Source organism: Sturnus vulgaris, chromosome 29, assembly GCF_052056855.1.
Source record: "Sturnus vulgaris isolate bStuVul1 chromosome 29, bStuVul1.hap1, whole genome shotgun sequence".
NCBI lineage: Eukaryota > Metazoa > Chordata > Aves > Passeriformes > Sturnidae > Sturnus > Sturnus vulgaris.
In genome coordinates this window covers 3,264,076-3,276,731 of record NC_142271.1, presented here as the reverse complement: position 1 = coordinate 3,276,731, position 12,656 = coordinate 3,264,076, and the positions used below count along the sequence as shown (strand labels likewise).

Below are 12,656 nucleotides of genomic sequence, written 5' to 3'. Positions count from 1 at the left end.
TTTCAGATCCCCTAAAAGGAGAGGCCTGGAGAGCCCTGCATGTTCCTGCTGCGTGCACCTCGATGACAAAAAGACTGAGATTACTTTCTACATTAGTTCTTCTGTCTGCAGCTTTCAGAGCAGGCTCTGAAATGTCTCCTTCAAGATATTTCTCACAACTTCTGAGCAAGTGCTGTTGCCCTCACTCCATTCCTTCCCTGGCAGCTGCCCTGTGTTTCAGAGTCCCTCTTCAGCTCGCAGATGAGTGGGTGACTGGGATTCCTGTCCAACAGGAGCCCTTTTGTGAGGTGCTGGAGCTGGATTTGGAGCACTTTGTTCTGGCTGGACTCAAGTGTTAGAGCACGTGGCACCAGCTTTGGCCAGCCGCCTCTGCCTTCAGCAGAAATGTCAGTAAAGGATCAGCTAGGGCATGGAAGAAATGGTTTCCAAGGAGGAGAAGAGATTGGGAAGAAAAAAGTTTTTCTTTCCCCACAGGTTTATGTGACTGTCCCATCACTGCTGTCTCGCTAACCTCTCTGTGGCTTTGCATTAGTACCAGTCTGTCCTGTGTGAATGCAGCACATCTGATCTCCTCTGAGGTTTGTCCTCTGAGGTTTCTCTCCAGCATTGGAGCTTCAGAGCTTTATGCAAAGTAACTGGGTTTAGTCTGGCCTTGTAATCTGGGGTGCTGCTGCTGGTCCCTCTCAGCCAGCACTGGGACCTGCCTTCCCCTTGGCAGCTCCAGTCACAGAATTGGTGGTTTATGTGCCTGTGCAAGAGAGTCAACAACTACTTCACTGTCCTGGAATCTCTAACTCATAGGATCCAGGATGAGATAATCCCTCGCATCACTTGATCCCAGTGAGGGCTGTAGCTGCTCCTGTGCCTTTGAGAGGGACTCACCATGCTCATCAGGCATGGGGTACCTGGCACCCCCACACAAAGGGAAATTACTAATTCAGCCTTTTCCTGCCCATTTCTGGTGTGAGCACAGACCACAAAGCCCGATGGGTATTGGTGTTTGAAAATCCCCTGGTCAGGCTTGGTGCTGGAAAGGTGCTCGGAGCTGAGTTGGACTCTCTGCTGCTGCTAACAGGCTGCTTTTAGTTAGAGTAGAACTCATTATTTTGCTCACGGAAAGGAGGGTTCCTCTGCCTTGGCTTCCCAGAGCTGCTGTCTGCAAAGCAAGTGATTTCCTCTTCACATCCAAACATCCTCTCTGCACTTCAGAGCCTCATTATCGGAGCCTTTTGCTTTATTGTTCCTTTGCAGCATCAATTTTTAGTCCTCAGACTGAAGAGTTTCTTCAGCACTAAATGGAAGCAGTTAAAATTCACAAGCAATGCTGGGAGGGTGAAGGAATCCTAGGAAACCAAAGTTAGACTTGTTGGCTTGACAAAGTTTTGCTTTTGCAGTTGAAATGTTCATTCAGCTGTGACGAAGGTGAGTGTGTGTGTGTGTGTGTGTGTGTGTGTGTCAGCACTTGGGATCAGTCAATTCTTCATGGTTTATGCAGGACCCTGGTACCTGATATTAAGGTTGCTGGGGCAGGAATAGCTGGGGACCAGTGTCACGTTTCTGGGGCAGCCAGTGCTCCACCAGCTCTGACCACTCTGTGCTCAGTTCATTGTAAAAGAGACTTTTTGCTCAAGCTTTTTTTTTTTTTCTTGCATAAACTGTTTATTTCTCTCCCCTGAGCAGGGAGGAGAGGTTAAACTCGGAAGCCACTAGGGAGGGAAGCAGTGGGTTTTTTTGGGAGCGGATTTTGGAACTCGCAGGTCGATTGCAGTCCAGGCGTTTTCCCACCCTGCAGCCCGTGCCAAGAGCCGGGCGCACGGCTCTAAATAACGCTTTGGCCTTTATGGAAACGGATCAGATGTTCCAGGAGCCTCCGTCTCTGCTGCTCCCACCTCACTTGCTCTCTGCAGGATATAGTTAGCACTTCTCTTGGCCTTATATAGCAAGGCCTGATAGTTAGTGTTAACAGGAATAAAAAACACGGAGAGCTGCCAGATTGCGTAAATCGGGCCAGTGTTTGGAATTTCATAAATGCCATGACTTTGGGTACAAGTTGAGCACGCGGAACAATACGGAACTGTTCTCTCTTTATCTCTCCCTCCCTTGCTGAGGGAGGGCAGGGAGAGAGCTGGAATTTTGCTGCTGCTTCTTCCATGTTTTTAATTTCCCCCCTCCTCTCTTTTTTCATCCCCTTGAAGACCACAGGAGGAGCAGCGGCGGCCGCAGCCAGGACTCTGCCGAGAGCCAGGACATCCAGGTGCCAGAGCAGTTTTCAGGCTTGCTCCACGGCTCTTCTCCAATCTGTGAGATAAGCGAGGACCCTTTCAGGCTCGTTTCCTCCGCCGACAAGGGGGACACAGAAGCCACGAGCCACCCTGCTGCTATGCAGCTGGAGGACGCCGAGTTACCCTCGTCGGGACCAGCAGGGAGCAGCTCCCCAGACCCCACGCAGACCGTGGTGTACGCCACGGTGCAGCACGTCAGCCGGGCGGATCCCGGCGCCGCAGTCACGCCCCACGTGCAGCAGCACCCCGGCGGTGCTGAGCCAGAGGGGGACAGAGCTGTGGGCAGAGCCCACCCGGGCAGCAAGCCCAAAGCCGAGCTCAAACTCAGCCGCAGCCTGTCTAAGTCGGACTCTGACCTGCTGACCTGCTCCCCGACGGAGGACGATGCCATGGGGAGCCGCAGCGAATCGCTCTCCAACTGCAGCACCGGGAAGAAGCGGCTGGAGAAATCCCCATCCTTCGCTTCGGAGTGGGATGAGGTAAGGCTGAGCTTGCTGAAGATCCTCTGTGCCAGGAATGACTGTGCAGCAGGAGCTCCCCTCTGCCATGCTGCCCTCAGGGGTCCTGGGTGGGTTCCATTGCTTCTGCTAACACTCACAGGGCATTAACAGGCACGTGCTCACTCGGAGTCTGCAAGGTGTTAAATGCCAAAAGATAAAGTTCACTGGAGTGGGGGAGTAGCAGAGTTGCAAGCAGTTTCAAAGTTTTTTGTTCAAATACAGGGCTTGGTTTCTTTTAGGCAAGCCAAATATGTTTTCACATCCCCAAAATGAGAAAGACTTGATAACAATGCCCTTCACCAACATTATTTCCTCCTTCCAGTTCTTTGCTGTTGACTATCCCAGTATCTTAGAAGTGTTGTGTTGCTGGGTCCCTGCTGCTGGGGAGTGTGAGCAGTGCCTGGGGGTTCATGGGGATGGAAGGAAGACAGTAATTAGGCTGGTTTGTGTATTTGATAGCTCCACTCTCCTCCTCACACACTCATTTCAGCGGCTGGTTAGCAGTCACTTTATTATCATATCGGACGCCCACGGACAGTTAAATATTTCATGCTCAGAAAGTTGGCCCTGGAGAGAGCCACTGGGGCAAGATTAAGTGTCCCTCTGAAATTCAGCACCGCAACATTACTGAAACATTCTTTGGGGATGATTCTGTGCTGGGAGAGCCGGGGCTGCAGAAGAGATAAGCTCGGATGAACCACTCTTTGTACTCTGAAAAGGAACTAAAACCCCTGGCGTGGTGCTGGGGGTGTGGAGCCGCGTGTGCCGGGCGTGGAAACCCGGGGGAGGGTTGTGCCCCTGCACTGGCTGATGCTCAGCTGCCTCTCCAGCCCTGACTTGGAGAGAAAATTATCATCTGGGGAAGAGGGAGGTATTTAGAGATGCTAAGAGCAACGTGAGAATCCATCCCTCAGTCCGTTCTCTCCCTCCCCCTCACTCCCTGCTGGGTCTCAAGGTTGCCAAATAGATATTTTCCTCTGCAGCTGCTTGGGCTGGAGAGGCTTCACTGTTAATTGCCCAGGTCAGTTGTACCATGGCTTAGGGAAAGGCTGTGCAGCAGAAGGTTCTCTGGAAGGGCTGGATAATTCCCTGTGCTTTTATCTGAGCTGTTTGCAGCAGACACTCAAAGGGCAGAAGCCTTTGGCACGACTGCATTGGTAGCAGAGGTCAAGTGCTGGGCTGCCTGCACTGCCTCTGCTTCCTCTGCTCAGATGAACCCTCGGAGCTGCTTCCTCCTGCCTGTAAACAAATCCCTCATTTCCCCTGAGGCAACCGGACAAGCCCCAGGAGAGGAATCTGCTTTTCCTTCCCCTCATGTTTAGGTGAGGAAATCAGAGAAAGAATGTGAAAAATTCACATCTGTCTGCAGTGGGGCAGGTCTCACTTCTTTAAAAGTCTGGCTAGTCATAATGGCAACAGTGAGATTTAAACATAAATGCAATTCTGTGGTTGTATGTTGAATTAGTTTCCTGGATGGGATAATGCAGCTGCTCAGAATTGGATGCAACTTGCAGCCTCTGCATTTACCAGGGCAGTATAAACCTTGTTGAGCCACCCCTGTTAGCAATGGTTTGGCTTTCCCTCTGTGCTGAGGGGAAACAATGGCAGATTTATATCACTCTATTAATTTTAATGGCCTTTATGCAGGTGACTAAGGAGGGAAGTGATCATGTGCAGCTCTCTGTGGCTCCCAGCTGTACCCTGCAAGCTGAGGACTCTGCCTGCTGGCCTGGCCAGCAGTAGGTGTGTCTGTGCAGGGCACAGGGGCTCGGGGAGGCATCTGTGGTGTCCCTGGACAGATGAGATCCACAGCAGAGCCTGAGCTGACCCTGCTCTGGGCTGTGGTGGCTGACTGGGGACAGCAGAAAATCTGCTGTTTGTAAGCCAAGGGTCACGTCCTTGCCCTGGCCGAGCGCTGCCAATGCCCTTTGTTGGAAGTGAAAGGTGGTGCTGGCTTTGCCAAAAGGGTGGGATGGGGAAGCAATGATTCACTTGGCAAAGCTCATCCCTGTTCCCAGTTGTAGCTCCCCTGCTCCAAGGACCTGGCCCAGAGTGTTGCTTTGTCCCTGTGCTGTCCAGGAGCCCCTTCAGCCCGTGTCCCATCTGCTCCTGACCTTGTCCCGTCTGCTCCTGACCCCTGCTCCTTGCTGGGAGTGCACCGTGGTGCCCCTGCAGCTACTGTCAGGTGGGACTTCTGTGTGAGCAGGGCAGAGAAACTCCTCCATCAAACATCCATGTATTGCCCAGGGAGGTGAGGACTGAAAATGCTCAGTCCTGCTCTGGTGGGAAGCAGGGTAGGGGCAAGGAGGCATGTGAGGGGGTAGAGCTCTCAGTCAGCATCAATATTTGAATCCTTCCAAACCTGTCTGAGGGCTGGAGTGATGGATTTGGTTTTCATCATTGGCTCATGAATATTGGGCAGACAGGGATGAGTGGGGCAGCAGCAGCTCACAGGGGGTTTGGTTCAGAACCTGTATTTGCACCTCTGAGGGAGGGGGGCTCTGGCCCCCAGCCCCACTGCCAGCCCCCTTTTCTGGGCAGATTAACCTGATTCTGCTCTGCCTTCCTGCTCTCCAGAGCAGCTCCAGACCTGCCCTTCAGCCTGGTTCATGCTCCAGGCTCCGAGCAGGGATGTCTGCAGTCAAGACATGGGGCTGCTCTTCTGCCTCCTAGGTGCTGGTAGGAAAAACGATCTGCTAAATGATCAGGGCAAAGGACAGGGAAGGCTGCTGGGAATTAGCCTCAGACCTGGCTCCTGACATCCCTTACCATCCCCTGATATCTTCCACTTCCAGCTGCCTGCTATCAAGTCATCTGTTCCCATCCTGAATTTGAATTTTGGACGTTCCAGTATCCATCTCACTAAATGAGGTTGTAGTTCTGTGTTCTGACTTAAGTCCTCCTAGGAAGAGATTAAACATCCTTCCAAAAACAATTTAGGGAACTGAATAAAACATGCACATTACTTTAGGTTTTCTTAGAAAAAAGGAGGTGCACAGTCCACCACTTTTTTTTTTCTTTTCCCAAGTGAATAAGTTGAAGAACTAATGGATATTCTGTAGCTAATTATGGCACTGGACATTCATCTCTGATGACTAACTGCAGTGGTGCTCCGTGTCTCCTTCAAAAGGAATGCTTTGCATCTGCAGTAACCATGGATGTGGTGTTTCACCAGTTCCTGACCTGTTTTGGGGCTGTTGATGTCCCCTAAGGATGGATGCCAGGAGCAGATGGCACATCTGTGGTGCCTTCCACCTCAGGCTTGGAGCTGGGATGCAACTTGATGGAGGTTGTGGCTGCTGTGGGTGGGTGCCTTTAAACCTTGTCTGGACTGTTGGGTGCTCCAGTACCCTGTGGAATCAGTGTCTTAATTACAGGCTTACTTGGGAGGATTAACAACATTTGCATTGAAATGTGAAACTTTCTGGAAAGCTTTTGATGCAAAACCTGCCACTGCCTTAAAACAGCCAGGAGTTGAAATTCAGAGCTGCCAGCCAGCACCGTTGAAAGAAAATGCAAATATTCTCCTTGTTACTCAGGAAGAGCTGCTGGTTTTGTGCCTGGTGAAATTGCATGGTGTAAAAGCTCAGGCATCAGCCTCTGTTTCCCAAAATGTGTCATTTATTCTCTTGGTTCAGGTGTTCAAATGTCAGCTTGCCCTGGTTTGGCTGGTAGGACCAGGCAGGGTGCCCTGAATTGTCCCCAGGTGTCCCCTGCCCCAAGCAGACCCTCGCCCTCAGCTCACATTCCAGTTTCCCCTTTGTCTGAAATAGTTGTAATTCGCTTTTGTCTAGGGCAGAAGCAGTAGTGGGGTCAGTATTTTTGGTCTTGATTTCTGCTAAACAAGCATGGCCATCGAGGTCTTAATCTGCTTAATTATTGGGCTGATTATTCTATTGTCTCCAGATCCCAATGTTTCCTCCTGTTTTTCCTGTGCTAAGGTCAGGAATTCTTACATCATCCCTCATGTCCAATCTCTTCTCTTTGCCCCCACTGATGAGATTTCCTCCAGCCTGATGAACTTTCTGAAGTGAAAGCTTTTGTGTTTCTACCGTTTTTAAATCTGCTGCAAAGGCCCAGCCTGTTGGAATTGTGAGCCAATGTGGAACTAAGCCAATTCAAGCCAGTGTAAGACAATTTACTGGTTTTACAGGAAAACTGGTGTGTTGAAAGGCAAATGTAAAGACCAGGCATGCTTTGTTCCAGCAGCAAGGGTTGGACACAATAGGGATAATATTTGCCAGTACAGCAGCTCCATCCACCTGTGTGTGTGTTTCTGGGAGCTTCTCAAGTGTGTGAACTCAGTATTTGTGAATCAGAAGCTTTTGATTCCTGTGTGACTGATTCGTGCTCCTGACGGATGTTTTGGTTATGTAACAGCCTTGTGATCATGGGAGTTTTGGGGACGTTTTTGTTTCTCGGGAACAGAAATGTCCGGCTGCAGTGTCCTTACTAAATCCAGTCCTTCATTATGTTCTCTTCCGCTTTACATCGCATCTTCCAGCACTTCTGAAGCTTTTATTTTAAAAAAAGTCTTTAAATCTCTCTCTCCAGCCTGGAGCAGCTTCACTGCTCTGTCCCATAGGCCAGAGCCAGCCTTGCTTGAGAGCCTTATGTTGCTTTGGGGTTTGTGTTAGGATGCAGGGATATGGAAAGACAGTGAATTGATTCAGTGCTTTCTGAATTTCTTTTTTATGGTGACTCAGAATAGCTATTTTCCAGTTGTTTCCCTGCTGTGGGCAGATGTGTTACTGCATTTGGCCATTCTCTTTATCATGTCAGTGTTGGATTTTACTGTTTGTCTAAACAACGTGGATATTTGGAGGGCTGTGATACTGCAGATCCATCACACGCTGTTGTGAAATTCAAGTTTATACCATAAGTTCCTTTTAGTACGTGTTTGTATTTGTAACTTTGGGATTTGTACAAAAACACAGGCTGGAGAGTGGCATGAAGCAACAGGCCCTGGTCTCCATCCAAATGAATTTCTCAGAGACCATATTAAGCCAGAAAATGTGTTTGCCTTTATCACTGGCAAACAGTTGCAGAATGATTTGAAATAAATTCAGCAAGTCTCCATGCTTTGTGGAAGGCTGCTCGGGGAGGATGGAGCACAGCAACTCTGGATTCAAGCACTCAAATGTGCCGTGAACAACTGGCTGGTGCAGTTCAGCTTTGAATTCATAAATGGAGCATTATGTTTTCCAGGCCTCTGGTGTTTGTTATGCTGAGTTCATCCAGGCTGGTGTCTTTTGGAGACACGAAATATACTGAGTGGTGAAATATGAGCCGTGTGCTCCATGGGCTGGCAATGGGAGAACAGAAGCTGAAGCATCAACTGAACCAGAAGTGGTTTAGGGCTGTCACCAACCTAGAAATGAGATTCATGGCCTAAATCCAAATTTTTCAGGTTTGTACCTGTATTAAGAAGTCAGCAGCTATCATCCTAGATCCCACTCTTGCTCCATTCCTTTCAGACATGCTGGTGGATGCTGCAGTCCTGCCGTTCTTCTGCTCCAGGATATATTCCAGCTGAGTCTGAGCAGCCTCCCTTCCTCCTTCAGGGGTGCAGTATCAGTCAGTAATGTGAGGTTTGCTGTGGTATTGGTGCAGAATGGAAGTGTCAGTGATCCTGTGCTGCCTCAGCATCATCTGTCGACCTCACATGCCCAAAGTTCTCCCCTGGAGTTTAGAGCTGACCTGCTATGCTGTGATGGGGCTGCTCACATCATCACTGGGGGTTTGCTGTGCTCAGGGGCTGCTCACATCATCACTGGGGGTTTGCTGTGCTCAAAGGGGTTTCAAACTGTAGATGCAGCTTGTTTGGGTGGTGTTTTTTTATAATTTAAAACCAAATCTGCCCCATCCCCCAGCTGTTAGAGGTTGGAAATAATGAAGTCTTAACTCCTGACACTGGAATTGCAGAAATTTAAAAACCTGATAACCTTTCCACCCAACATTGTAAGTAGCTTTCAAGACTGAAATCTGCTGCTGGAGCTGCTCTTGTCTGCTGAGCCTGAGCCCCGGGCGGGTTTGTACAATAGGTTATGAACCCTCAGTAATAAGGATTTATAATGGCAATCCTGCTATATTCTTAATTATACTCCTGCTGCAGGGTGTCATTATAGTGCACTAATGCCCTCCATATGGCAGATAGTGTGCACTTGGTTCTGTGTGGTTTTATTTAATTACAGACCTTTATTTGAGTAACTTCGATGCTCAGTCTGAGGCCTGTGCAGGTGCACTGCAGGTTCTTTTCTTGGTGCTCAGGAATCACTGGTGATTTTAAAGCTGCCAGTTTGGTAAGGGGCCACAGAGGAAGCAGAAGACATCGACCCACACAAGGTGGGGAGGCCCTGACACAGAGAAGCTGTGGCTGCCCCTGGATCCCTGGAAGTGTCCAAGGCCAGGCTGGACAGGGCTTGGAGCAACCTGGGATAGTGAAAGGTGCCCCTGGCCATGGCAGTGAGTGGGACTGGATGAGCTTTAAGGTCCTTCCAACCCAGACTGTTTGAGGATTCTGTGATTTTAGTTCTCTCTGGGTGACCTTGCTGTGTCCTTGGCAGCCTCTGATGCTGCGTGCAGAGACTGAGAACAAACTTCTGCATTTGCATTGATGGTGACTGTAAGGTGAGGGCTTATGAAGCCCCTTTCAGAAAGCTCCAGGAGCATCAAGGTGCCTCCAGGACTGAGTGAGTGTCACCCTGACAGAGTTATGGTCAATCTGGTGCTGTCCAAATGAGGCTCCTACTCTGTGTGTGGGCAGACAGCCTGTGTTGTGTGAAGCTCTTAATTCCGGGGGCAAAAGCCCTGGGGCTGGTTTAATGGCCCTCAGTTCTGCCAGTGGATTCATTGACTTCAAACTTCAGCAGTGGCTTGGGGAAGAAAAGCTGGAGAGGTCAGTATGGACACCATGGCTTGGCATCCATCAGGGCAGAGTGTGGAACGGGGCTGGCTGTGGAGCAGAGCCTCTGTGTGCCCTTGGGGACAGGGCTGTCACTGCCCTCTACACAGGTGTGGGACCTGTCCCTGTGTGGGTCCCTGCAGCTCCTGCAGGCTGGGATCAGAGAACAGGAGACGTCCTGCATCCTGCCATGAGCACTGAGGTGGGGAATTACTGTGCAGGACTCCGGGGTGGAAATGCCTCCTGTCCTGCAGCAGGACAGACCTCGGCATGGCACGAGGCTGCCTTGGCCTCGCTGGCCTTCTGCAAACTAATGGCTCTTCCTCTGTTAGCAGAACTCTGCTCGGGCTGGTTTGTTTGGAGTCGGGTTCTGTTTTGGAGTCACTGGCCAGTTGCTATGTTCCCATGGCCGCCTGCCTGCCTGGAGAGCTCGCCCCAGCCCGGCTGCACTCTCGGCCACACCCAGCTCTTTTTTTGGGGGCATTTCTGTCTTTCACCAAATGTAGGCAAATGTGCAAATAGATCCGAGAGCTCCAATCCTGGTGAGTGCTCCACAGCTCCTTCCAGGCACATTCCTGCTGTGGGGTTAATGAGGGACACTCCCATCCTTGCAGCCTTTCCTTCTCCCAGAGGACTTCAGCTGTGCAGGAGTTTCTCCTTCCCCGGTGGGGTTTGAGGGCTCACTGGCTCACCCTCACTATCCCTGCGTGGAGCCAGCTGCCCCTCTGCATCAGGGATAACAGATATGGTTGTATTAATTTAGAAGGGGGAAGCATTTTGTGGTTTTATTTCTGTGGCTGTAAAACAAGTAAACCATAGAATCCCCACCCCAAACCAACCCCACAGCACAATCAGAGATGGGCACTTGGTGCTTCAGTGGAAAAATACAGGTTAAGCCAAAACAAATCAGAACTGAGTGTTCAGGCTACAACTAAGTATGAGTTGCAGCGCTATATTTAAACATGGTATTTTTGTATTTTAATAATTAACCAGTGGGAAAGAGCAGCCTAAAAACTCTAGCGTAGGCTATTTTCAAGGTATCTTCTCTTCAGCCCCATGTCCATGCTGGAGTGCAGCTGAGGAAAGGCTGCAGAGGATAGGGATGCTCTAAAGCAGTGATTCCCTCTCCAGGCTTGTCCTTCCCCTCATTCTTCTCTTTGCAGCCTCCTAACAGTTAAATCAAGCTGGTCAGCCGTAAATCCGTGTTTGAGGTGGTGTGTGAGTCTGTTTGAGGTGTTTGCATTTCATGGAGAGCCGAGGGCAGGCCAGGATTTCCCTTTGCATTAATGGTAATAGCTGGGACTGTGTGTAACCGTGACCAGCACTTGGCAGAGGAGGGCTGTGAAAGGTAATCCTCTGCCACGTGATTGTTTAATTTCCATTCAGTTTTATATAGCACAAGGCAATTCCCTGCTTTTGAGGAAAAGGTCGTGGGTGTTTCAGTGCTTCAGAGGCACCTGCAAGTCCTCAAGGCAGTGTTGGGACTGCAGAGCTGGCAGTGCTGGGGGCTGAGCATGGACAGCATCAACTCTCTCTCAGATTAGGAGAGAGCAGCACAATGGAAACAAAGGAACTTGGCCTCAGAGTTAATTTGCAATTTGAATCCAGCTAGAGATTCCCAAAGTACAAGAGCAGCTCCAGCTCAGAGATGTACCTTGTCCCGAAGCTGATGGACACCAATCTGCAAAGTTTACTGTTCTTAAACTTTTGGAGTTTGAACTGAATTGACCTCAAGACCCAAATTGCTCAGGGTTGAAGCAGTGTCCCAGAAATCCTCTGCAGCTCGGGCTCGGTGCCTGTCCATGGAAGGGAGTAGAACAGCCAGGGCCCTTGGTGTTACCTGGGAATGGGGCTGGTTCTGCACCATCCCTGTATTTCCCTCCAGTCCTGCATGGCCATGATGTCCTGAGGGTGCTTGAGGGCACTCTGAAATGTGGAGGTTTTGCTGGAGAGTATTTGCTGCATTTGGGGTCAAAACCATCTGCTGTGGTGGTTCTTGTTGGAATGAATCCAGCAGTTCCAGCATCGGTCCTGGCTCCATCCAAGGGCTGAGGAGCAAAGAATGCTTTTGCCTTAGGACAGGATCCATGTGTCCACTGACTCCAAACCCCTCCTGGAGTTTCTTTCTAGATGATACTTCCCTTTTCTACTATATGTGCTGGGATTCTGATGGTTTTCCCAGGCTGATTTTCAAATCTCCCAGTAAATGGTCATTAACTGTATTTCAAGCCCAGTAGAGGTGCTCATCCTCGTGGTTTTCCAGGTGCAGAGGACCTACATCCTTAATAGCTCTGTTCCAGCTCACAGGACTGCCTGGTCCCTGGGGACATTGAACACTGCAAATGCAGTACCCCTGCAGGAGGGGATTCCTGGACATCTGCCTTGGCTGGAGCCTTGTAGGAGATTTTTTTTGTTTCACCAGAACTCCTCTGTGGTGGAGCTCAGCTCCAAACTGCCCCTGAGTGTGCATGGCAGTCAGATCCAGCTTCTCTCAGCATCCCCAGGAGCTCCTCACACCACTGGGGTGGTTGGGGACTCACCAAACACAGCATCACACTGGGAGCCAAGCAGGACAGAGGCAGCCAGGGGTGAAGTCCAGGGAAACTTGGACTCCTTCCCCAAATATGTCCTTAAATGACCAGGAGAAAAAAAGTTGAATAAGAGTTGAGGTTTCTTCCCCCACTCTGTAGCCAGTCACTTTGCATTCAGCAGCAGCCATTCAGAAGTGCCTCACAGGAATGTTTGCTTGGGAGATTCCCTTTTGGGAGTCTTACTGGAGGCACTTTCTTCTTTCTTTTTTTTTTTTCTTTTAATTTTTAAATTTCTGCTCTGTTATAGAATGAAGACTGGGCTAAGCAACCAGCCCTGAGCCTCTTGAATGTGTTGCTCTTTGAGAAACAGTGGGGTTCAGTGCTGAGACCATTGAAGTGTCTGAACTGACCAATTGAGCTGCAATTTGTCAGGTCTTTC

The 12,656-nt window shown here is 49.9% G+C and overlaps 1 protein-coding gene across 9 annotated transcripts in view; it reads left to right on the top strand.

The window, feature by feature from the left end:
* The window catches only part of ANKS1A (ankyrin repeat and sterile alpha motif domain containing 1A), a 77,322-nt gene that overhangs the window by 36,970 nt on the left and 27,696 nt on the right, over positions 1-12,656 (top strand). For all 9 annotated transcript variants that reach the window (XR_015808767.1, XM_014872738.2, XM_088180514.1 and 6 more), the window contains one exon: positions 2,196-2,761. Coding sequence is in view for 8 of the 9 variants with exons in the window: in XM_014872738.2 (XP_014728224.2) it covers positions 2,196-2,761 (566 nt within the window). In the remaining variant the exon portion in view is untranslated. The remainder of the gene's footprint in view (positions 1-2,195; positions 2,762-12,656) is intronic.